The sequence below is a fragment of the Centropristis striata genome, chromosome 19 (assembly GCF_030273125.1).
Source record: "Centropristis striata isolate RG_2023a ecotype Rhode Island chromosome 19, C.striata_1.0, whole genome shotgun sequence".
Classification (NCBI taxonomy): domain Eukaryota; kingdom Metazoa; phylum Chordata; class Actinopteri; order Perciformes; family Serranidae; genus Centropristis; species Centropristis striata.
In genome coordinates, this window is record NC_081535.1 from 31,345,271 (window position 1) to 31,372,699 (window position 27,429).

General features: G+C 40.1%; 1 protein-coding gene across 3 annotated transcripts; it reads right to left on the reverse strand.

Moving 5' to 3' along the window:
- Positions 1-22,328: 22,328 nt before the first annotated feature.
- On the reverse strand, positions 22,329-27,429 carry LOC131992459 (apolipoprotein L3-like). 3 transcript variants are annotated; one of them, XR_009396219.1, is made up of 3 exons: positions 27,117-27,429; positions 24,741-24,813; positions 22,329-23,787 (listed from the first exon to the last, which is right to left on the reverse strand). XR_009396219.1 is itself a non-coding variant. In XM_059358055.1 (2 exons), the coding sequence occupies exon 2, from the start codon at positions 23,725-23,727 to the stop codon at positions 22,918-22,920; it is 810 nt and encodes a 269-aa protein (XP_059214038.1). In that variant the 5' UTR covers positions 23,728-23,787; positions 24,741-24,813; the 3' UTR covers positions 22,329-22,917. The 3 variants fall into 3 exon arrangements, 1 of the variants encoding a protein (XP_059214038.1); XR_009396218.1 differs by lacking the exon at positions 27,117-27,429 and adding an exon at positions 25,673-25,813; XM_059358055.1 differs by lacking the exon at positions 27,117-27,429.

The window sequence follows — 27,429 nt, forward strand, 5'->3', positions numbered from 1 at the left end:
TGTTGAGGAGTTTCCTGTGGACTGGATGTGTTGAACAGTTTCCCTAATTTTCTCGTGTAATGATGTTAGTCAGTGAAACTTGAGCTCAATGTATAAAATGAGCTGCTGTGACCTCTAGGATAATCACAGTCTCATGACACTTTTTTTAAGTTCTTCCTTCATCATCACAAACTGATCAGTGACCTTCTGACAGCGATCAGCTGACTTGATGATGGCTTGTGTTATCTCTCTGTCCTGTTCAGGGGTCGCAGTGAGTCTAAACTTGCTCACACTGAGTATTAACATCACCACTGAGACAGTTACATCCAAAACTTCTTGACTCATTGCTGCCAGCTCAGACACTCCTGTTAGAATCCACTGAAATTTCTCCAGATTTATTTGAGGGCATAGTGCCTCAAGTTTAGACAATATTTTCTGCAGCTTTTCACACACTGTCTTTATTACTTGAAGTTTGTTCTTCAGAGATTCAACAATCTCCATGAACTTTTTCCCCAGCTCTTCTACTTTCTTTGCACTTCCATTCTCTTTCATTGATTTAATCACAGTCACCACTGAGAGAGTTCCATCAAAAACTTCTTCACTCATTGCTGCCAGCTCAGACACTCGTGTTAGAATCCGCTGAAAGTTCTCCAGATATCCTAGAGTGCTTACTGCCTCAACTTTAGATGATATTTGCTGCAGCTTTTCACACACTGTCTTCATTTCTTGCAGTTTGTTCTTCAGAGGTTCAACAATCTCTATGAACTCTTTCTCCAGCTCTTCTACTTCCTTTGCACTTTCATTCTCTTTCATTGATTTGATTGTGTTTGCATAACCAACAGCAGCAGCACCTCCTACAGCAGCAGCAGTAACAGCTGCTTCTGATAATAAACTCAGCCCCCCAGTGAACGGAGCTGCAACGACCATGATGCCGACTAGTCCAGCTCCTACAACAACAACAGCTCCTACTTGTCTGAATGTATCTGTTGATTCCTGCATCTCTCTTACTTGCTCAGCAATCCTCTGAAACTCTCCTACAATCTCTCTCATCCTGGGTTCTCTGCTGTCAAACTCTCTGTTGAAAGAAGCTGCAATATCACTGAGTCTGTTCATCAGTTCAGACAGGTCAGGAGGCAGGTTTATGCTGTCTCTTCTTGATGTTGAGGCCATTTTGAGGAGTTTCCTGTGGACTAGATGTGTTGAACAGTTTCCTGTGGACTGGATGTGTTGAACAGTTTCCTGTGGACTGGATGTGTTGAACAGTTTCCTGTGGACTGGATGTGTTGAACAGTTTCCTGTGGACTGGATGTGTTGAGGAGTTTCCTGTGGACTGGATGTGTTGAGGAGTTTCCTGTGGACTGGATGTGTTGAACAGTTTCCTGTGGACTGGATGTGTTGAACAGTTTCCTGTGGACTGGATGTGTTGAACAGTTTCCTGTGGACTGAATGTGTTGAACAGTTTCCTGCTGACTGGATGTGTTGAACAGTTTCCTGTGGACTGGATGTGTTGAGGAGTTTCTTGTGTGATTAAAGTGTGATGAGCTGATCAGAGGCTCTGTGGAAACAAGAAGAGATCATCAGAATCAACAAACATGAATGAGTTATAGTTTGGGCGTAGGACGCACAGATGATCCACCAACACGCACCAACAGCCTCATTGGGTCCCATATTAAAAACACAGGAAGATTTCTGAAAAAGGGAGATGTAACAGTTTTTTTAGATCGCTCTAACAAAGCTATTTTTTAATTTTTCTTACAAAAAAACATATGTAGACCTTCAGGAAGAACTCAGGACGCTCAAAGTGAAGTCGGATCAATGATAGGTATTATGATTTTGCCAAAAATGCTTTCTGTTCGAGGCCGGAAATTCCAGTCTGTCCACCTCTGCTGTCACTGAGCCGGGACAGGTGGCAGTTAACTCTGTTGATTGCTTTGATCTGATTGCCTTTGATCTTTGATGTGATTACAGTTACAGATACACACACACACACATGCGCGTAAGTGCGCACACTCCTCACACATGCATACGCACACACATATGCTTCAAACACATGCGCGCACACACACACACACACACAGGTAACTTTATGTGATTTTAATTACACACACACACACACACAGGTAAGTTTATGCGATTTTCGCTACACACACAAATGCACGCGTAAGCGCGCACTCTCCTCCAGATACACGTTTCACACACAGTCACACACACACACACACACACACACGCACATTTTGAGGTTAAAGGGCATAGTTTGAAATCTCTGAAGAATCTAATTATAGTGTACACACACCGGCAGTAGCCCCCGTGGCCCTTTCAGAATTTCCCCAGAGGAAATTTTCTAGTTTTTATTGTCATGGAGCGACTTTAAATAAATCTTGTGAACTATCAGTTAAAGAGTCAAGCGTCATTCAGCCAGGAATGCTACTAAATATACATTCAAACCGCAGAAACAATATAGAGCATGTATGTTATACAGTAAAACAGTAATTTATTAACTTTATGCAAAAAGCAATACATGTTTTTGACAAGGTACCAAGGTAACTCGGGTAACTCAGATATACGTAAATCACCTTCAAAATAAAAGCACTGCGGTTGTATTGATTTCTAATTTCTGAGTAACCTCACGGGGGCCGGACAGGGACAGCCAATGGGCCGGATGTGGCCCGCGGGCTGCCAAATGCCCAGGTCTGGTCTAACTCATCCAAGTACTCTACTCAGCCCTACGAACTAGTACACTGATAAAGATGCTGTTTCAAACTAAAAGCTAAAGTCCGACCTTTTTTATGTATATTTTTGTGATACCTCATTATTCAAAAAGTTGGTTGTACTTCTTATCTCAAGGCTTCAAAACATGAGAGGGAGGAGGTCGAGCATGAGGGATGGTGCATCAGGTCTGTCGGTGCAGTGATGGATCCATTAATATGCTGTGAAAGGATCTTATAGTGTCTAATATAAGATAAGTCTGCTGTTCGATTGTCGCTGAGCGAGAAATGAACGCATCGTTTCAGGTAGTGATTTAGTTCAGCTTGTAGTTCAGCAACCCTGATCTAATGGTTAAAACATGAAGGCTCTGCAGGAAATAAAAATAAAAACGAGAGTTTTTAAAAAACGATGACTAAACTGTATTGTGTGGTTCAAAAACTAACTAAAATCATTGCGAAAATGTCTTTCATTTTCATCTTTGTCAACCTTCTTATACATAATCCAGTGTTTCTATTTCTCAATTGCTGAGTGGGTGTATTCCTGCTTTGTGGGCTTCCAGGAGAGGCGCAAGTGAAATTACTGAAATTACACCATATCATCTTTAAAGAGCAACAACAGCATTCAGAAACTACTGGAATTTTTCAAATAGCGTAAACCGTTCAGTTATTATAACTTTGGATGTTGTGCTTTCACTGTGCATTAGTAGAAGTCTTTAATTCGCCCATGATATGACAAACCTCTTTTTTTTTTGCAGCGGCACTGAAAACTAAGCCCAACACTATATATATAAATAATTAAAAACTTAACTAAAACTAGCAAACTCACTCTAAAAACTAATTAAAACTAACTGAATTTGAAAACAAAAATTCACAATGAAATGAAAACTAAAACTAATGAAAAATCCAAAACTATTATAACCTTGGTAGGAACATTAATGTCATTACATACAAAAATGTTGAACTAGTTGTCAAAATCTGTCAAGCAAATTTTGAACATTATTTTAAATCTTTATTTTTTACTGAAAATGTCTCCTAAATTGAACAATATCTCACAGGTGATCCTCAGCATTCACTGATGAGAAGGCTGTGTGAAGCATTAGTTGAACCAATGATAAGCCACTTCTCTACAATCACTCAGAGCTGAATCCATAAACCATAAACACTTTACAACATATATGAACCAGCAGGACATAGTGTGGACCATTTCTACTGTGCACAACTGGGTTTTTTTTTTTTTTTCATTTTGCACAATGCTGTAAACAAATTAGAATTAAAAAGAGCATATGCAATAAATATATGAAACAATCATATTCAGTTTCTTGTACTCAGTTACCTCACTAAACACTGTAATGTGTAACTTTAAAGTAGTTTTCAAATGAATACAAAATAGTGTCTGTCTTGAGCATTTTCAGGTAATGTCACCAAGATCTGACTTTTTTGCACTGGAAAACATTTCCAGAGTAAAGTGTCATAATGAAAACATGACAGAGACATTTGACTATCTTGTTCATAAACATGGTATCAGGACGTTTCATCTTGATGACACTGACACTTTCATTTACATGAATACGTACTTTTGAGGAATGAACTATCCATTTTGATAGGGGCGATTCTAGGGTCAGAGCTTTAGGGGTGCTGAGCACCCATTGAGCCCCGCTGCCACCACCCACCCTCAAACAACAGTCATTATATTCGATTAGATTGAACTTTATTGTCACTGAACAAAGTAACAGCTACTTGGACAACAAAATGCAAAATATAGGCCACCTAAAGTAATGCTAATAAATTAGTATAGGAGTATGAGTTGTTATTATTTTGCTCGCCACTATTCACTATATATCAATTTATTGTTGTTGTTTTCTCACCTGGTTCTTCCTGTGTGTTCTCCCTTTCCCTTTCTCCTTCTCTGTCTTTCTCTCTTTCTCTTGATACTGACAATCATACACAAATATAGTGTAGCAGACCATTTCCTACATAAGTAATATGATACAACAAGCAGATAGCTGGTTTATATTATCTGTTACTTTAGCTTAACACTCTTCAGAAGAAGAAAAAAAAACAAGACAGAGATCATTATGGACTGTCCCTAGTCTCTCACCTGAATCTGTCTTTTTTCTTTTAAAGAACTGTCGTATGTCCATTGAGAGAGAGAGAGAGAGAGAGAGAGAGAGAGAGAGAGAGAGAGAGAGAGAGGTTATCTTTCACACATCTCATACCTGTGTGTTATAAATAGCCTACATATATAGACCTATTGTGTGTGTGTGTGTGTGTGTGTGTGTGTGTGTGTGTGTGTGTGTGTGTGTCTGTGTGTGCCTGCATGAATGTAATGTGATTATTATTGTTGCAAAGTCTGTTTCAGGTTAAATCCTCTGTAAAACATGAATAAATACAGCAAAGAAAAACATTTAACTATTTTTATTGTCTACTTTGACAGTAAGACACAACTGAAAAATAGCAAATATAAACTAGTGTTACCACCTGGCTCTAAGGTGGCAACAAGGAGGGAGGTCACACACAGATAGATCATGAAAACTTAGTTTATTTAACATCATTTAATTAACTTATTTTCAAATGAGTGGGGTGTGTAGATAAGAAAGGAGTCAGTCATGTCAGCAGTGTGTGGATGCGTGGAAAATATGGTGAGGTTTGTGTTGTATGGTGCGACAAACCAAACAAAGGAAGCCACAGTGTTGGGCCTGGAGCCTGCTGAGAGAGAGTGAAGCTCTGCAGAAGGCCTCCTTGATGCCTTCTGGAGAGCCCAGCCCACATAGGCAGGTACAATCACGACCCTCCCACTCTACCCTCCTAACCACTCCCAGTACCTGCAACAAAAGCAGAGGTAAACATGTAGGCAGAGTGGGAGGGGTCGTCACCCCCCCCCCCCCCCCCCCCCCCCCAGAGGGGAGGTCCTCACTAGGATTCCCAACTTAGGTACAACAGAAAAACTACGAACAAATACAACTATGGATTTTAATCCAATACAATCTAGTACTCTAATGTCAACATGTGAAATGTCTACTCAACCTGCAGGGAGTCGCAAACCTGGACCATCAAAACCACCCTCTCAGCAACCTTGGTACCTAGGAAGCACAATTTAAGAGAGAAAAGCTAGAATGGTTTAGAGACTCTGCTGGGAGAAAAGACAACACAAGTCAACTTTAAGTCATAGCTCTGGACATGGCATCAGCAACAGTATTTTCAACTCCCTTTACGTGCCGTATGTCCAAATGAAAAGGCTGGAGGAAAAGACACCAACGCATAAGCCGCTGGTTTGGGTTCTGGAGTGAGTGGAGAAAAGTTAAAGGGTTATGGTCAGTGTACACCACTAAAGGTGTGACTCCACCTCCCACATAAACCTCAAAGTGTTTTAAAGCCCAGATGAGTGCAAGTGCTTCCTTTTCAATGATGGAATAATTCAACTGATATGAGTTGAACTTTTTAGAAAAGAAGCTCACCGGACAATCGACACCATCTCCATTGGTCTGCATGAGCACAGCACCAGCTCCCACCTTACTAGCATCCACATACAACGAAAAAGGCCGGTCCATCTGTGGAGCTGCAAGTATAGGGGCAGAGCACAACAAAGACTTTACAGACTCAAAAGCTTGTTGACATGCAGGAGACCACTCAAACTTAACCTTCGGGCTAAGCAGGGAAGTAAGGGGAGCAACAACTGTGGAAAAGTTGTTACAAAACCCACGATAGTAACCCACCATACCTAAGAACCGAGAGAGCTCTTTTTTGGTGGTCGGAACAGGAAAGTGGTCAACTGCCCACACCTTTGCCCTTACTGGCCTCACCTGACCTTGGCCAACAACTTTTCCCAAGTAATTGACTGTTGCTTTTGCAAACTCACATTTTGCCAGATTGATGGTCAAACGAGCCCAGGCCAGACGGTCAAACAATGCCCGGATGCGCTGTAAATGATCTTCCCAGGAGTCACTGTAAATCACAACATCGTCCAAATAAACAGCACAACCAGTTAGCCCTGACACCACTTTATTCATTAAGCGCTGGAAGGTGGCTGGGGCATTGCGTAACCCAAAAGGCATAACATTGTATGAATACAACCCGCTGGATGTAATGAAGGCAGCTATCTCTTTAGCTCTTGGAGACAAAGGAACTTGCCAATAACCTTTAAGCAAGTCAAACTTGCTAACAAATTTTGCCGAACCAACCTGATCCACACAATCCTCCATACGCGGAAATGGAAAAGAGTCAGGCTTTGTCACTTTATTTACTTTTCTGAGGTCAGTACACGGTCTAGATGTACCATCTGGCTTACTGACAAGCAGGCATGGGGAAGACCAACTAGATGCACAGGGTTCAGCAATATTATTTTTCAACATGTAATCAACTTCTGCTTCCAACTGCACACACTTGTCTGGAGATATGCGGTAGAAGCGTTGTCTGATTGGTGGTGCATCTCCAACATCAATGTCATGCTCAATTACATGAGTACAAGATGGAGTATCTGCAAACAGACAGGTATATTCTTTAATGAGATTCACCAACTCTGTACGCCTTTGTTCAGGTAAATGCCTCAACATTTCCTCCAGATTGGCAAGTGACTCCGAGTTTTTCAGACGACCTCTCAAAATCCCATCATCTGGTATATGCAACCCCTCCTCAACTTCCCCCTCTGGCACAAGAGGTGAGGATGAATGACCCAGCGTAACAGCACTAGCAACAGAGAACAGTGATGAACCAGGAGTGGACACAGGAGACACAGACTCCCTTTTCCGTCTATCTGTTTTGTCCATATCAGAACCATCACTTGGGCGGCACTGAGCATGTGTCACAACACAGCTGGAAGGATCAACGCATTTCTCGGAGACTCAGAATCTTCCACCTGGGAAATGAAAGTGTCTACTGGCACAGGAACATCAGGCCACACTCGATTTCCAGCCAGGTCATTCCCTAAGATGACCTGTATACCCCCCATAGGCAAAGAAGGACGCACTGCCATGGCCACATCACCTGTCACTAGACTTGAACACAACATCAACTTATGCTGTGGAGCAGCAAAGACTGTCAAACCCATCCCTCGGACATCAACACTGAAACCAGTCTCTGTCTCAGGGGAGAACGGTAACGCAGAGCCCAGAATGAATGAGTCCAGTGCCCCAGTATCTCTTAATATCTTCACAGGCACCTTTGTGTCACTCCCCACCAATGAAACAAAACCAACAGACACAAACGGAGTATAACCAGAGTCAATCTCATCAGCTAATGAACCCGTCTGTTCTTGGTCCACTACAGGAAACTCCATCACAGACTCAGTGGAATGGGGTTTTGTAGGTGCCCGCACTGCAGCAATGACACTGGCTCTTTCTTCTGCACGCAAAGATACAGCAGCCCCAGATGGTTTTGCTGTTGGAAAACCAGCCTTGGATTTTCTCCTCCACACAGGACATTAATTTCTCCAGTGACCCTTACCAAAACAGTAGTTGCATACACGATTAGGGTCCAATCTTCCCTGTAAACCACGATCAGCTTTAACAGGAACCTTTTCTGTGTCTTCAGAAAAGCACTTATTGGAGTAAGCCCCCACAAAACTTTCTCTACGACCATGATTCTCAGCAAAAAAAACCTTATGTGTCAGGACAAATTCATCCGCCAACTGGGCAGCATCAGAAACCTTGGTTACTTTCTGTTCATTAATGTAGGTAACAACGCGACCAGGCAACGTGTTTTTGAATTGTTCAAGCAAAATAAGATCCTGCAGATCCTCCAAAGTCTCTACGTGGGAAGCAGCACACCAACGGTTGAAATGAGTGGCTAAATCACGAGCAAACTCAGTGTGGGTCTGCCTCTCTTTCTTGAGAGATCTGAACCGCTGGCGATAAGCTTCTGGTACTAACTCGTACGCTTTAAGTACTGCCGCTTTAACCAACTGATAGATACCGCTATCTCTAACACTTAAGTACACACTGAAGCAACAAGGTATGTTCTGTGTCAGACCAACTTCGAGCCTCTGCCAAACGCTCAAACAACACAAAAAAAATATCAGGGTCCTTTTCATTAAATTTGGGAATTAACCGCAAATTAAGAGCAACATCAAATGACGGAATCTGAAAATCAGAAACTACAGCCCCTTTAACCTTTGATGACTCAGGTTGAAGCTTCCCTTCACTTATAAGCTCCAACTTGTAACGTTCCAATTCTAACTGACTCCTTCTCTCCACATGAGCCAGTTCTGCTTCTTGAAGGCGAGCATTCTGTCTCAACTTTTCTAACTCCAAAGCATTATTTTGTTCATGTTCAATACTGGTATTATACAGTGATTATGTCGGTATTATTACTCCAGTACTCGCCGATATGGTGTTGGAATCAGAACAACTGTAGGTAAAAGGAAAGTATGAGACAGAGCTTTGGAGCAACTTACTTAGTTGATTCACAACACGACAACTAAAGGATTCTCACTCTGCGTGTCGCTGGATGCCGCTCGGCAAGCGGAGCGCTGCAGCCAGGAGAGGGAGCTGGTGAGAGGAGGATGATACCATTTGCTAAGCGGGGGTGTTTTCATTATAATCACTAACATATACATTTAAACCACAAACTACGGAGTTGTTTTGGACATTATTTAAGCTTTTCAAAGATGAACAAAAATTTTAGAATAACAACATTTCTTACTCCAAGTTTTAGGGGTGCTAAGCCCATGCAACTAGGTTTTGCAGTTTGTACTAATTGTTTTGAGAAATGTATTAACTGTTGTGCAAATGTAAATAGTGATGTGAGAAATGCACCAAAGCGACTGAGAAAAACTGTAACATCTTCTCTGTCATGTAATGTTTTATAAACTATTTCATTTAGTTTACACCACCATGTTGGCTGAAATGAATGTGTCCAGCGTTGAATTCAGGCTGTCAGAGTTCACAGCACAGAAACTTTAGAATCCTTTTACTGCTGGCATTCAGTCAGCAAATCATACTTTCATAATGCATAAAGTTTGCAGTTTGCTGGTCAGGTTCATCTGGTTGATCATCATATTTCTGCATGTTTGTTGTTGCTGATTGGCTCTCGTGCCAACTGGGTGGATCGACTGACCTCATCAGGTTCAGGAGCACTCTGAGTGACTGCAATGCTCTGTTCTTAACAAATGACTTGTTTTGGCTGGAATGTTCAATATAATCTGAAATAAACTGAAACTAAAAATGACATTTCATACAGAACAAAAGCATTTAGCTGAATATAAGGTCTCCTTTAGACTAAAGCGTTCTGAGTTGTCATTATAAAATAAACATTTCCATCCACAGACTAAATGTGAAAGAGCGGAGGCTTCCGGTTATGGCGCTGTGCTGAACACACGTGTGAAGGAGCTCCCATGAAAATTCAGAGAATAATCTAACCAAATAGCCAGTGTAGGACTTGTGAATTGTCACAATTTGTGCGGAATCAAGAACAACCAGCCCTAATGCCTCCGAAATATGCTGCAAAAACTCAGAAATCATCTAAAGCAGAAGCTACGGGTGATCCGGGAATGGCAGATACTAATGCTAGCAGTTGCGACTCAGATGTGGCGGCTAGCCCAATTCTTAACGCCATTAGCGCAATGAAAGGAGAATTTGTACTAAGGTTTGACGGCCTGCTCAGTGCCATTGAAGGAATACAGAGTGATCTAAAGGCAGTGTCAGCACGTGTCACTGAAGCGGAGGACAGAATTAGCACCAATCAAGACGATGTAGCATCATTGAAAACTCAGACCAACACCATGAAAGCGGCCATCGAAGAGCTAGTTTCAAAGGTGGATGACCTGGAAAACCGAGCCCGCCGCTCGAATCTTCGCCTGGTCGGTCTCCCAGAGAAGGTAGAAGGGTCTGATATGTGTGCATTTCTGGAAAGGTGGATCCCTGAAATGCTAGGTGAACATAATTTTCCACGACCCGCACTGATAGAGAGGGCGCATAGAATCGGCGGAGCTGGCGCTAACGAGGCTGCGGCAGGCGGCCGCTCTGGTGTGCGTCCCAGAGTGGTAATAATGAAGTTCCTAAACTACGCGGACAAGTCTCGGGTCATGAAGGCTGCCAGGAGCAAGGGGGAAATATTCTACGACAACCAGAGAGTCATGTTCTTCCCCGACGTTTCTACCGATCTGGTCAGACGGAGGAAAATCTTTGACTCGGTGAAAAAAGAGCTGGCTTCCCTCTCCATCCCGACTCTGCGCTATGGGATAATTCATCCGGCTAAACTTCTGGTGACTGTTAAGGGGAGACGACACATCTTTGATACCGCAGCGGGAGCAAAGGACTTTGTGCGTGGATTGAAGGACTGTGTCCCGGGATCCGTGGAAAAAGAGACTACCTGAGACCTGATTGTATGGCTGGTATGTTTGTTTAAGTCACTGAACTACGCTCTCTGACTTCCCAGGGAGCTAATTTAAACACTGTTTAAATCGTGCAAATAGCTGTTTGGTTGCTATAAACGTAGTTTTACCTATATCAATAATATCTCATGTGGAGCTCTGCTACGGTTGTTGGGCATGCTGTTCCTCGCTGCACGGTGGACGCAGGCGGACCAGTTAGGCTCCATGGTTTGGATGTGTGTATTGTGGGAGGGATGGGTGTATCTCAGTTGGGGATGTACACTCAGTTATGTTCATAGTGTTATAAGGCACATATTTTTCACTTCATTTATTTATTATCTTTTGCCTTTAGTTTTCAGTCATTCCGAGTTTATTACAGCCAATTTCTTTGTCATTATATGTCATCTGAACTTCAGTTTACATCTTGGAATGTAAGAGGTTTAAACAAACTTGTCAAGCTAAAAGAGGTTATGAGTAGGATCAAACATTTAAAAGCTAAAATAATTTTTATTCAGGAGACGCATTTGACCCCTGAAGATGTAATCAAAGTGAGGAGGAGGTGGCCTGGTCGAGTATTCTCAGCTTCTTTCAGTTCACACTCACGTGGAGTAATTACATTGATACACAATTCTGTGCCTTTTCACCTTATTAGTGTGGATGAAGATCGATTAGGCAGATACCTCATTATTCAGTGTGAAATTCTCTCAGTTCGATTAAATCTGGTTAATATATATGGGCCCAATGAAGATAATCCGTCTTTTTTTAGACACCTGTTTTTGTCCTTGGCCACTTTACCTGGCAACTTTATCATAGGTGGGGACTTTAATTGGGCTCTACAGCCTGGAATGGATAGATCTACTGGAATCGATGTTTCCCATAATCAGACAAGAAAGGAGCTGCTACAGTATATGAAAGAATTTAATTTAATTGACATTTGGAGAAAGAACCATCCTGACCAACTAACTTTCTCTTGTTACTCTAGTAGGGGAGAGTGAGGTAAGATGAGCCAGTGGGTAAGTTGACCCACCCCTTGTATCTAGGTAACTGTGCACATGTTTTGTCATGTGACCATAAATTCAGGAAGTACACATCATTTCCATCTTGCTGTGATGCAGAGAAGCACATGGGAGAAGTGGTAAGTATTTTTTTACACAAAAAACTGTTTTTTGCTTGCCATAGTAAATTTGCTGCATATGAGGTAAAATCATTGTCATGTCAAAACAAATTTATCCAGGTCTAAAATTATATATTATACATGTTGGTGATCTGCTAACGTATAAAATCATGTGAATCACTTCACTTAAGATTAGCCTGAATTTCTAAGCTAGCCCGTTTTTTCCAAAATGGTGGCTATGGGGCAAAGTGAGCCAAAGGCTATGGGGTAAATTGATCCAATGGTTCTACTTACCCCACCATAAGGCACTGAAATTCAGTTATGTCTCTGACATGTAAAATTATATTTCAATTGAGTATACTCAACTGGTTTGGTGTGTTTGTCATATGTTAACCATTGTAGAAAAGGTATCATGCCGAGAACCTACAAGAGGAAAACAAGCTGGGGCTCAACACCCCTTGAAGAGATGGAGAGAGCAGCCACTGATGTTAAGGGCGGAAAGTCCATCAGATCAGTGGCAAAAGAGAGAAATATTGACAGGTCAACACTGAGGAGATACGTGAAAAAGAGGGAGGTAAAGGAAGTGAAAACAGTAGGGTACCGTGGAACAGCAGAAGCAAAGAGAGTCTTCTCAGAGGAGGTGGAGAAGGAGCTAGCTGAGCATATCAAGAAGCTCTCGGAGCAGTTCCATGGCCTTACTCCAAAGAAATGCCGTGAACTGGCTTTGGCATTGGCAGAAAGGAATAATATTCCTACCCCCAGCAACTGGATAGAGAAAGGTTTAGCCGGTAGGATGTGCAAGAAATAACATGACTCATTAGGTTGGCATCTCATTTATTTTGTGTAGTTCAATACAGTACCATTACTTTTTTTAGGTAAAGATTGGTTCAAGAATTTTATGGCACGCCACCATCTCTCCTGCCGTATGCCTGAAGCGACATCTTTGGGAAGGGCTACAGCCTTCAATAAAACTACAGTTGGGGAGTTCTTTGACAATCTCGCAAAGGTGATGGACAGGTAACATAATTCATATATTTGAAAACATTAATAACTATTTATAACAACTTACTTACCAGCTATAATTACCATGGTATATTAAGGAGTGTGTACTTGCAAATATGTTTTTGCATTACTTAAAGTTGAACTATTCTGATTATCGTCATTGCACTTTTCTTTGTTTTGCAGGCATAAATTCCCCCCAAACATGATTTTTAACGTTGATGAAACAGGTGTCACAACAGTACAGACACCAAAGCAGGTAGTGGCAGAAAAAGGAAAGAAGCAAGTGGGCGCCATCACATCTGCTGAAAGAGGCGAACTTGTGACTGTGGTCTGTGCAGTCAATGCGACTGGTAATGCAGTCCCTCCCATGTTTATCTTCCCAAGGGTTAGATACAAGGACCACTTCATTACAGGAGCACCTCCAGGATCAATTGGTACCTCCACCAGATCAGGCTGGATCAATGAAGACACCTTTGTTGAGTTCCTTGAACATCTGGTTCAGCAGACCAAGTGCTCCCCTGACCTGCCACTGCTGCTAATCTTGGATAACCATGAAGCCCACATTTCACTGAAGGCTTTGGACATAGCAAAAACAAATGGTATTGTTATGCTCACAATTCCACCCCACACATCCCATCGCTTGCAGCCTCTGGATAAGACTGTGTATGGTCCATTTAAGACCTACTACAACAGAGCTCTTGATGGTTGGATGAGATCCAACCCAGGCAAAACAGCCAGCATATACCAAATCCCTGGCTGTGTGAATGAGGCTTTCATGTCAGCAGTGACACCACGGAATATCTCCTCTGGATTCAGATCCACTGGTATTTTCCCTTACAACAGAGAAGTCTTCTCTGATGCAGAGTTTGAGCCATCCATGGTGTCAGACAGGCCCAACCTGGAGCAGCAGCCTGCAGCTGCAGGTGATGCACCCATGGTTTCCACCTCCCTTTCTGCTGAGCCACCTTCACCAGGCCCTGCCCATGCATGTGCTTCACCAAGTGACACAGATTCACACCCCAACCATGCTGGATATGTGTCTCCTACTGAGATTCTACCCTTACCCAAAAGTCAGCAGCCTAGGAAACAAACAAACCGAAAGCGTGTGAAGACAAGAATCCTGACTGATACACCTGAAAAGCAGGCAATCGAACGTGCCCATGAAGAGCGGAAAAATAAACAGAAAGGCAAAACAGAAAGAACCATCAAAGCACAAGGAAAGCTTAAGAGAAAACAAACCCAGAGGAAAATTACAGTGGAAAGCAGCTCTGAGGAGAGTGATGTTGCCATCCCATTTGATGACGCTTCTGAGCATGAGAGCTCCAGCGATGAAAGAAGTGAACCAGATCTCTCAGATCTGGTAGTTGGTGACTTTGTCATTGTAAAATTTGCATCCAAATGCAGGAGCCACCATTACATTGGCTTGGTTGACAGCCTTGCAGGCAACGAAGTGAGTGCCAGATTTCTCAGAAGAATCCGAGGGATCACTGACAGTAAGAAACCCACCTTTGCATTCAAGGAAAAGGATGAGGCATCTTTCCCACAGAGTGATGTGCTGAAGAAACTACCTCAACCTCAAAAGGCTGGCGGAACTGCAAGAAGGGAGCAACAGTTCATATTTCCCTGCGACCTTGACAGTTGGAATATTGAGTAGTTGTTTTGATAAAATGGTTAAATGGTTCTGAAACTAACTGTTCTGAAACTAACTGGTGGTTTGTCCTCACAAGTTCAAAACTTTTAGAATTGTTAGTTAGCACAATATGCTCAGGTTTACATTTTAAAACTCAGATGGTCAGTTTACCCCCAGATGGCTCAACTTACCCACTAACTTGGTTCAACTTACCCCTTACCTGGGGCAAGTTGAGCCACAGGAGAACTTTTTTTTGAGAAGTCATTATTTTGGGCAGCTTTGTCAGATATGCATTCTGATCATTTCATTTGATGGGAGACATCCAGAAATAAAGGTATATGTTTTCATTCTGTTTCTGTGTCATTTTTCCTTACCTCCAGGACAACATAAGTAAAAAGTGGCACATCTTACCCCACTCTCCCCTACATGTCAGACATTCTCCAGAATCGATTATTATTTGGTTTCTGCCTCCTTGGTATCTACAATCTCACGATCCTGGTATGATAGCATTATAATTTCAGATCATGCTTCGGTTTCATTTATCCTGAACATGCCCCAATCTTTGAATTACTCCCCAAGGTGGCGTCTCCAGGCATTTTGGCTTAGGGATCCAAAATTTATAGAATTTATTGGAACACAAATTGATTATTATTTTGAAATTAATACAAATCAGACATCAGCTGCTATACGTTGGGAGGCTTTTAAGGCCTTTTTGAGGGGCCAGATGATTAGCTTCACAAGCTTTAAACACAAGCAATTTAGATTGGAGATGGAACAACTGGAAAAAAAGATAAAGGATACTGAAACAAACTACTTTGCAAATCCTTCTCAACACTTATTTGTGGAACTTAATGAGCTAAGAGCTAAATACAATGTTTTATCTACAAATAAGGCAACTAAAAACTTGATGAAACTGAAGCAGTCCTATTACGAACAGGGTGAGAAAGCTAGTAAGCTCCTAGCTTGGCGTATTAAACAGATGGAAACTGAAAGGGCAATAAATGCAATACAAACAGATGAAGGCTTGGTAACTAGTGACCCTAAAGAAATTAATAAGACTTTTTCAAGCTTCTATGAAAATTTATACAGTTCGGATTATTCAACCTTAGCTTTTCAAAAACAAAAGGATTTTCTTGATTTATTAGACTTTTTCCCCTTAAAGGAAGACTCTCAGGCTGCTCTAGAGCTAGACCTAGTGGCCGAAGAATTGTCTGCGGCTATATGTAGCATGAAGGGGGGGAAAACCCCTGGACCGGACGGGATTCCCATCGAGATATATAAAACCTTTAGAACTAAACTAATACCACCTTTGCTTGATATGTATCGTGAGTCTTTAGTTAGCGGATCCCTTCCTCCTTCTCTCAATACTGCGGTAATTACTTTGTTGTTGAAGCCAGGGAAGACACCCACTCTCTGTGGATCTTACAGACCAATTTCATTGCTTAATAATGATCTCAAAATTCTTTGTAAAGTATTGGCTAGGCGGCTTGAACTGAGTTTGCCGGAAATAATTCACTCTGACCAGAATGGCTTTGTGCAGGGAAGGCAGGGCTTTCACAATATCCGTAGAGTACTTAATATAGTGTTTAACAAATCTGGCTGTACGGACACTGCCATTCTGTCATTGGATGCCGAGAAGGCCTTTGACAGGGTGGAGTGGCTGTATTTATTCGAGACTCTGCAAAGGTTTGGTATAGGGGGTATATTTCTTCGCTGGATTCGACTTCTTTATGCTGCTCCACAGGCCGTAGTTTTAACAAACGGATTATTTTCAACACCTTTTGAACTACACCGGGGGACAAGACAGGGTTGTCCCCTGTCGCCCCTGTTATTTACCCTTGCTATCGAGCCACTTGCTATGGCGATTCGAAAAAGCACCGACCTGAATGGAATAAAGATAGGAGATATCGAACATCGCATAGCTTTATATGCAGATGATGTTATTCTGTTTTGTTCTAACTTGAAACAGACCCTACCTACTTTACTTTCTCTCACAAACACTTTTGGGGTCTTTGCAGGTTACAAAATAAATAGCACCAAATCAGTAATATTATTTATGAATGAAAATGAGAGGATCAACCCTCCAATTCATACTTCTTTTATGGTTTCATTGAAAGGCTTTGTATATTTGGGTGTGATGATCACTCCTACCATTGACAAAATTGTCCCAGTGAACTACAATCCCTTAACAGATAGAGTTACAGAGCTCATAAACAGGTGGACGAGATTACCTATGTCTATGTTCGGGCGCATCAATGTTTTGAAAATGTCAATTTTACCCAAGTATTTGTATCTCTTCCAATCTATTCCACTTGCTCCCCCACTTTCTTTTTTCCGGTCACTTGAAAAGCTCTTCTCCTCTTTCATTTGGAACAACAGGCGTCCCAGGCTTAGGAATACATTGTTATATCTACCATATGATAGAGGTGGGTTACAGCTGCCAAATCTTATGTGGTATTACTGGGCAGCTCGAATCAGAGCAGGAATATTTTATTTTGTGAAAGACCATCCCCCAGCCTGGGTTTCATTAGAATCTCACTCAATTAATATTCCTTTGAATTTGTATTTATATTCAGCCAACAAAAACAAATTAGTCAAACAGACCAAAAACCCCTTCCTCAAAAATACAGTAATGATTTGGCACAGTGCTTTGGAATACTTGGGAGAGACTTCCAAGTTATCACAGTTTTCTCCTATCTTTGGTAATGACGAGTTTCAGCCTGGAAGAGCAGACAGCGGGTTTAAAATCTGGTCATCTCGAGGCGTAGCTAAAATAGCTGACCTCTTTAAAGACAATCATACTTTCATGTCTTTCGAAGAACTTAAGGCCAGGTATGAAATGCCCTCAAAACACTTCTTTAAATATCTTCAATTGAGAAGTTTCATACTGTCTAGGCAATGTAATAGGTTGAAACTTCCCCGGCTGTCTACTCTTGAAGATTTTTCAATGAGATTTTCAGACTCCAAGGGGCAGGTGTCCTTTCTTTACAACTTGTTTGTAAGTAAATCCAAAGAGTCATCACAAAACATATTACAATCATGGAGATCCGATGTGCAAGAAAATCTAACAGAGGAAGAATGGGGTAGAGCTTGTTTAACAGCTCAAACTCAAACAGTGAATACAAACTCTAAATTATTACAATACAAATGGATAAGCAGACAGTATATAACCCCAAGTAGGCTGCACCTTTTCAACCCAAATATTCCAGATACTTGCATTAAATGCAAGCAACAAATAGGTTCTTTATTCCATTGCATGTGGGAATGCCCTCTTATACTTTCTTTTTGGGGAAAAGTGTTGAACCTGGCCAGTCAAATCATCGAAAAAGAAATACCTCTCAAACCAAAATTATGTTTACTGAATATTTACCCGGACAATTTTGTGACCTCCAAAAATGAACAATCCTTACTCAATATTTGTTTTCTGGAAGCTAAAAGATGTATAGCCTGTGCATGGAAAAAGGATAAACCTTGTACTACTTCACAGTGGCTAACAGGGATGTCTTTCTACTTGGCTTTAGAAAAAATAAGCTACACCTCGAAAAACAAGCTTGACAAGTTTTGGAAAATCTGGAAGGTTTTCTGTAATTTCCTTGAGAAAAATGATATTGAAGTAGATGGCTGGAATGATGAGCTGAACTGAAGATTTATTTATCTTAATCTTTTTATCTTTTTATTTTATCTTGATTTAGCATACACATTTAGAGCTTTACGGACATGTATATGTATCTGTGTGTGTGTATAGATATAAGTATGTATATATTTATTTACTTATTTTTTAATTTATTTATTTTGTGGTTATAAAGCCCCCCCCCCCTTTTTTTTCTCTCTCTCTCTCTCTTTCTTTCCCCAGTTATTTATTTATTATTTTTATTTATTTATTTATTTTTTATCATAATTATTGCTATCATTATTGTTATTATTTTTTTCTTGTATGTGCCTTCTTGTTCTATGTTGTTCACCGTTTGTAAATTAACAAAATGTGCAATAAACATATGTTTAAAAAAAAAATGTGAAAGAGCGGACGGAGTCAACGCAGCAGATGAAACCCAGAACAGGTTCAGACAGAACATTCATTATTCATTACCATTAACCGCTTATCCGCAATCGGGCGGCGGCCCTCTTGCTGTGAGGCGAGAGCGCTAACCACTACACCACCATGTAGCCCTCAGACAGAACAGCGAAAGGAAAAGAGAAAACACAGACACCAAGCTGATTTAAACTCTGTTAGATGACAGATAAAAATTAAGCAGCTCTTACCTGTGTGTCTGAGACGGTGCAGGTGAAGCAGCACTGGGAGCTCAAACAGTCCGCTCTGCTTTCACTCACCACAGATTTTTCTGAAATCACATGATCAGAAAACCTGTTGGACACCTTCACCTTCACACCCAGACTCTGGTCTTGTGCCCCGCCTCCAGATAAGAGGAAGAAAATGGATGGATGGATTTTGTCAATGTGGTATTAATACATTTCCAATTAATAGTTTTAGGCCAGATAAAAAGTTTTAAATTCAATTACTAACTGTCAGTACAGTCAGTAAAAGGGTGACAAGTCAAATAACATAAGCCTCTGTGGGGACGTCAAAATTAGATCAAGTTTTCTTTTTATACATTTTGTTTACTTACTTTATTGATTCAATCATTCACTTGGTTAATTCATTATCCTTAATGAATAGTACACCCTGGACAGGTCACCAGACTATCACAGGGCTGACACATAGAGACAGCCTATCACACTCTCATTAACTCCTACGGGCAATTTAGAGTCACCAATTAAACCTAAGAGCATGTTTTTGGACTGTGTTAGGAAGCCGAAGGACCTGGAGAGAACCCACACTGACACGGGGAGAACATGCAAACTCCACACAGAAGAGCTGCAGGACGGAGTCGAACCGGCGACCCTCTAACCACGACACCACCGTGTAGCCCTTTACTTGGTTCAGTGGAGCTTAAATATTTAATTCTACTCCACATACAGGCCACTAGTAGCGCTAATCAGGCAGGTGGTAAAGAGTTGCGTAAGCACACAAAAGAAAAATAAATCCTTCTCGTGAAGTGAACATCAGTGTGTGTGTTCTCCTGTTCTTTATCACAGGTCAGTAAATTGAGGGCACATTGCAGACTTTCAAAGTATAAAATGTTGCCATGAGATAGTTTGCACATGCTGGTAAATGAAGCTATATATATATAAAGGCGGTTTATCGGTTTGGTCTCATAACTTTTACCCTTTCACTGTATTTTTTGACTTGTTGCCGTGGATACGTATTGTTCTGCTTTTCTCCTGATTATGACTCGCCTTGTTAGCCACCTGTCAATCAAAGGTAGCCACGCCCCAAATCATACGATTCTTTATCTTCTATTTTCTTCTAAATGGGGCCATTATTTACACTATTAACATCAAATTGTCTTGAAGGAGATTTTCTACTAGTGATTGAGACCATAGTGTTGTACTAAAAAACATTTCTGAAGTAATAAATCAAGTGAGAAGTTTTCTAATTTTGTATTGAAATGAATGGACCAAAATGCTTCTGCAGCCGCCGTCAGCGCCCCCTGCTGGAGTCTTTGGTAGATTGCAGCTTCAGGATCTTCCTGTTTGCCTCCCTGCTCAGACCTGGAGGTTGCCGCCAGAAAAAAACACAATAAGTTAAAGTACCAAACATATATTTTTGTTTGTGAATGTAATTTTAAAGTGAACATGTTAACAAGAATACTGCAAAATGAGATTGTAAAAAGGTTAAATAAGCCTAACTGAATGATTTGTTATTGGTGAATGTGAAGAGACTGTTATACTCCTAGCTTAGTGATCCTATGGCCATGTTTTGGAAACGGGACTGAATTGAAGGCCTCTAGTTTGCAGCTATGTTTGAAACCTGAAGTATGATTTTTGGAAAAAATAAGAAGAATAAATCTTTCTTGTTGTGAAATGAACATCAGCTCCATGTGTGCGTTCTCCTGTTCTTTATCACAGCTTCACTAGAACCCTCTGACCTGGATGTTAGAGAGGCAACAGCTCCTCCTCACTGGGTCCAACGACAGAAACTGAAGCCGGAATTATTTTCCAAATCAGTGGTTAAGTAGCTTGTCGTGTTGTTAAAATACCAAAATAATGACTTTAATATGATACCCTGCATGAATATCTTGATATCTTTTTGTGTGATTTTCCACCAAAAGAACAAACATTTCTAGATCCGTTCAGCAGCAACACCAGCTCTCTGTTTGTGTCTGTAACGAGTTTCAGAAGCTGAAACATGTTCGTCTGACCCTGAACAGTTCCACTGTATTCACTGTTATTGTAAGTGGAGTTGTTATGAATAAAATTAAGAAGCAAAGAAGATGAGCAACATAGAAAATAATAAAGGTTTGTGCAACATTATCATAATAACAATAATAATGATAATTAGAACTCTATAGACAGACTCGTGCAGAGAGTAATGAAATTATATAAACATTAAATATATAAACACAGCTGACTTGTTAAACCGAACCTGAAAGAGTCTGTTGGAGAACGATCTGCTGCCCCTGCTGTTGTTTGTAAATAAAAAACTGTTTGCAAATCAAAAAAATTTTAAAATATATTAAAAAAAGCTGCAAATCAAGTCCTCTTGCAAACACATTTTCATTTGCAAATAACAGAAAGTTTGCAAAATAAAACTTGTTTTCAAATAAAAACATTTGTTTGCGAATCCAAATTAAAAAAAAATATTTTAATTCACAAACATATTTTTTGATATGCAAATAAAAAAAATGGATTCACAAACAAACGTTTTTTATTTGCAAATCAAAACATTTTCAGTTGCAAATACAATTTTTGTTGCAAATCAAAAATGTCATAACAGAAAACATAGTTCCTAATGTTTTTAACTATTAAAAATCTTAATGAAATATTTACATGCTATGCAATAATCTGATGTCCCCTATAATCAACTTTATGTGATTTCCTTGATTGTTAGCTTTATATTTGTGACCAGATGTAACTTTGGTCGATTGGGTGTCGCGCTCTTTTTCTTTCCGTCTGTTTCAACCCAGACAACAGAACTGGAGCTCTGTTTTGGACGAGCTGTGAGCAGAATCAGAGCAGATGGTGAGTCTGGTTTTATTGGTGCATTTGGTCAGTTTCAGCCAGCAGCAACCTGCTTCAGTCTTCTGTTCAACTTCTCTAGCTGACTCCTTCCTTCTGGTTCAGGCTAAATCCCAGAGATCAGATTATTTTACCACCACAGCAAAGTCAATTACAGAAAATAAGTCATGTGTTTCATCTTTCAAAAGCCACATTTTCTTTAGTAAAAATGTTATAAAATAACCAGTTTTCACCTTTTCTGTCCATGTGGACGTCCCTTTTTACACCGACTCCAGAAGAAAACCTGCAATATGCATTGATATTACATTACATTTACATTACATGTCATTTAGCAGACGCTTTTGTCCAAAGCGACTTACAATAAGTGCATTCAACCTGAAGGTACTAGACATAGACCACAGGAATCAAGTAAGTACATAACTTCAAGAGCTAACTGTCATCGCTACAGGAGTGCTATATGTTAAAGAAGAAAAGAAGAGAAAAGAAGAGCAATTTTTTTTTATATATATATATATATATATATGTGTGTGTTAGGTGACCATGGCTTAACCGAGGTATTGTTGGTATTGTTGATACACTTTATATTGAAAGTATGTATTGACACAAATGTCCTTATACATTGTCACATTTATTAACGCAGACAAGTTACCGAAACAGAAAATATACATCCAAACATATCAAAGATTCATTTTAAAACATGTAATGAAATTATAAAGAATAAAGAATTGTTTTGGTTAAAGAAATCAACAGAATAGTAGAACCAATATTTCTACAATACATGCAAAATTAAACAGAAAAATTAATTAAAGCATTTATCAATCATCAAAAAAAGATTAAACTGAAGAAATCAATCAGTATTCGTGACAAACATTTCATGAAAAAAATATTGTTCATACAGTTATTGTTTGACAAAATCATAACCAGGCACGGAAAAGAAAAGTTTTCCGATACAGATTAAATATCGTATTTCCAAAGTCCTCATCAGAGGATCATTTGTGCCCTGAATTCTAAACTTGGTCTCAAACTGCAATTTTAGGAAGAAGTTATTGCAAGAAGGCCTTTTTTTTTTTTTTTTTTTTTTACACACTGCAGCATCGTACAGTTTTCACACAATAGTACTAAGTTTCGTGTTTATGTTTTCAAACTCCTTAAGGACCTTCTGGAAATGGTCGGGTGCCTCTTTGATGCGGTTTATTAACGCTTGGCCTACATCTGAGGCCTCAGTGCCACCAACAACTCCCTCAGTAAACTTGACAATGTTAGTTATTGCTTTGATCTGTTCTGCAACTGCAGACAAAGCTGCCTCAATCAGTTCCACCAGTTCAGGAGTTCTGCCTGTCTGAATATTTCCAGCCTGCACTAGAATCTCATCCAGGAGATTCTTCATGGGCTCAACAATCTGCAAGACTTCTTTCCCAAGTTGCATTAATTTCTCTGCAGTTTGTTTGCCAAATGTGTCCATCCATCTTGTGGATGCAGACACATGACCAGCTTTTAAGAGTAAACCAACTCCACCTGCTGTTAAACCTAAGCTGCTCCCCCCAGTGAACGGCGCTCCAATGAGCCCGGCTAATATTCCTATTCCTCCGAATACAGCCTCTGCTTTTGAATCGGTGCTTTTGGACTCCAAGATCTTTTGAACTGAATCAGCAGTGCTCTTAGACTCTTCTACAATCTTTGTCATCTTTTTTAAAAAGTTGGGAAATTTTTCAATGAATGAAGCATATTTGCGAATGATGTCAATCACTGTAGACACCCAAGAAAACTGTTTCATTTTAGGAATTGGATGTTCTTCAGGTGATAAAAGGTGCTGTAATATGGTTTCATTCACATTGTTGAGAGAGTCAGCACTCTGTTCAGTGTCACAGAAACTCTTCACCCAGGACTGGTAGAGTTGCAAAGCCTTAGTCGTCATCTCTCCAGCCGGAATGAAGTCAGTGTCCAAGGAAATTCCCTCCAACCGTGGCTGAGAGATCTGCAATTATGAATCAAAGTCTGATTGGAAAGTCTCATAAACCCAAACAGGTGTGTCACATCTTCTGGCTGATGACACTGACAGTGTTTTCTTGTTGTGGAAGGTCACATTACACCTCTGGTATATGACTTTTCCTCACATTCACTGAAGCTTATTTCCAAAACTGACATCAAGCCTCAGATAAATTGTCAATAAAGGTTTTCTGTTTTGTGTTTGTGTTCATGGAAAAATATTTCAGTTAGAAGTATTCATAGTGTTTCTCGTTAGAGGGAAATATCTGTTGGTTAACAATTTAATCTTGTCCAACACTGTTTGATTGTGACTCTGTTTATTAACCTGTTGAAAAAGTTTATTTTGATATTTAAATCAGAAGGATGCAAATAGAAAAGAGGCATACGATTTTTATTTAATTTTTATTTAATAAATTAATGACATTGATGTGCTTTTTATTTGAAATTTGATTTGCATGTCTGCACTATTTAGTTATATATTGTATGTTTATAAGTGTTGCTGGTTCCATATTCAATGTTAAAGCAAAACATGTTTGGTATATATTAAAAGGTTTATTTGTTCAATGTTGGCCCGCGATTTTATTCAAGTTTTAAATTTTGGCCCATTGTGTATTTGAGTTTGACACCCCTGCTGTACAGGAAGCTGCTTGAAGATAAGAACAGCTCTGATTTAGGGAACCCCAAGAATACTGCACAGTTGCTGTTCAGATCAAGTACCTGTTTGTGTATATTGAGTATTGTATCTGTTTTTTGATACTTGCATTAAATCCCACACAGGAATGTCTTTCTAAGAAACACTTGTCTGTTAAGATTTTCCACAACACTAACAACCAACATTAAAGTGCCCCAAGAATGGCCCTGTCAATTCTAAATTTAAGACGGTACAAAACTGTTTGTTCCTTCTTGACTACAGTAATAAAGAAGTTTTCAGGTGGTTCTTACCTGTGTGTCTGCTGTGAGGTGGTGCAGGTGAAGTCTGTCCTGTCAGCCTTTATTCCCTCTCTGAGTTGTTTCCCTGAAATCACATGGTCGGAGGAGCCAATCAAACAGCAGCAGTGTCCCACCCAAACACTGTAACTGATTAACTTACAGCAGAGAAATGATAAGTTAAAGAAACTCACATTCAGTGGTGGCTGTTCTAAACTGATACATATAAAAGGATAACATTTCCTTAGGTAAAATCACTGAAAACACTTTTTTTTTTTTAAACAGCTGAACAACTTTATGCACTGCAAAAAAGCCAACTTGTACTTTTTGGCCTGAAACAGGGATTTAACTTGGTAAAACTTGGAAATATTATTGATATTTAGTGCAATAATGTAAGTTAGCACCACAAAGCAAGCCAGTTGTCTGCTCAAAAACAAGTTGGTGAGTTGTTGTTACTTATATCTTTAAGTTGGGGTTCAAAACAAGGGACAATAGTTCTGCTAACTCTTATTTCTTTCCACACAGGTAAGCAACCCTTATCATGTTTCAACTTACAGTTGAGTTGACAAAAATCAGAATTCAGAGTTGAGCAAACTCAAAAGCAAAACTTAAAATATTTAGTTTAATTGTCCAACTTAAAATTGTATCAAAGTTTGTTGCCTTGAAATTTTGACTTCACCCAACTTTTCTTTTTTTGCAGTGTGGCACTAAACAGCTGTTTGGTATCTTCCAGTCCTCAGCACTCGTGGTGGCTGTCACATGCACAGAGGTATTAAAGGGTATAAAAGGTACAAAGATGGTACAAAGAGCAAAGCCACCAGCAGCCCCAACGGGTCAGCTAAAATAACTCGGCCAGTGAAAACTGAAAACTGAACTAAAACTGAACCAAGCAAATAAAGCATAAAACCTCAGCAAGCAGAAAAGCAATCTTAAAGCAAATACAGTACCAGAAACCAGAAGCCAGGTAGTTCCAAGCATAAAATGCACTCCGGTTGTCTTGGAGAAGCCCACAACATGTCAGCTACAACAAACCACTGCAGCCCTTCTGGCCCACGGGTTCTCATTAACTGCTTCCAGAGATCCCTGGGCTAACCTAAGGCCTCCTTCACCACACTGCAAAAAAAGAAAAGTTGGGTGAACTCAAAATTTCAAGGCAACAAACTTTAATTAATTTAATTAATTAAACTAAATATTTTAAGTTTTGTTTTTGAGTTTGCTCAACTCTGAATTCAGATTTTTGTCAACTCAACTGTAAGTTGTACTAACTTATAATTTTACATTGTAATAACTTTTAATCCTAACTTCTGCAATGTGCTGAATTGGCACGATTGTAACGCTGCTATGAAATGTCAGCTACTGTTGCGACCACAATTTTGAGTTAGCATTGATATGCTAATGGCTTCTCTTGTAGCTGTAACAAGCAGCACCGCTAGCATCAGTTAGCCGCTAGCATCAGTTAGCCGCTAGCTTTCACTCATGTCCGAATTTCACCGATTTCCCGCATTTGACAACAAAGAAATAAGAGTTAGCAGAACTATTGTCCCTTGTTGTGAACCCCAACTTAAAGATATAAGTAACAACAACTCACAAACTTGTTTTTGAGCAGACAACTGGCTTGCTTTGTTGTGCTAACTTACATAATTGCCCTAAATGTCAATAATTTATATTTCCAAGTTTTACCAACTTAAATCACTGTTTCAGGCCAAAAAATACAAGTTGGCTTTTTTGCAGTGCAGCAGGTTCTTAGCTTGCCACCACACTCAGACTCCATGGCCCCAAGCTCACCCAGAATGCAGGAAAAATTGTTCCGGAGGTGGAGTTGAAGACCCTGCAGACAGGAGCCTCAGCCAGTCAATACCAGTTCAGCCTCACTACACACATGCATGAAAGACACATGCAGACTGAACGGTTCCTGTAGTGTTTCATGTTTCTGTGAGTCATAAATATCTGACCTACAGGATCAGAGTCAAGATGATTTATGCAGCTTCACTCTGTATTTCAGATGGTTTTAAAGTTGAGAAATGTACATTTTAGGTTATTTATTCCATGCAACATGTGTTAAATTTTCGGCGGAGGTGAAGACTCGCAGTCTGAAGTGGGAACCGGATGAATATTTATACTCTGAGGTTAACATATTTTTCACGTTTGAACTCGACAGAATAATTCAACTCAAACACAAAACATTTTTATAGGAGATTTAAAAAGGTCAAATATATTATGTCACACACACACACACACACACACACACACATACATATACGCACTCACACACACTTATACACACACACTCACATACACAAACACATAAAAACTCACTTACAAACTGTGACAAAGCTCCCTCACTGAGTTATTCACACACATTAAGTTACTCCAGATTTTTTTGTCACTTACCTCCAGTGTTTGAGCAGGTAGAGAGGTTCTCTGGTCTGGACCAGAGCTGAAGATGGGCCTGTCAGTGGTCACACACCTGAGGGCTAATCACGGATTGTACCATGTGGACCTAGAGCATGGGTGATTCTTCCATTTTCAGGTAGAATTGGTACAAAGTGGCAGTTTATGATGTATATTATTTTTAAACAGTGGTTTATTAAATTATAATATGTTTGGCTGAGACCTGCCATTAAAAGATGTATGGGGGTTCAGTGAAAGCTGATTCATTTCAGTTAGCAGTTGGTTGGTCTTGGGGAGGAGCTTAGCCTCTATG

What these genes read in the sequence shown, in the direction of transcription:
- LOC131992459 (XM_059358055.1), bottom strand. Translation starts at nt 23,727, where the DNA reads ATGACGACTAAGGCTTTGCAACTCTACCAGTCCTGGGTGAAGAGTTTC.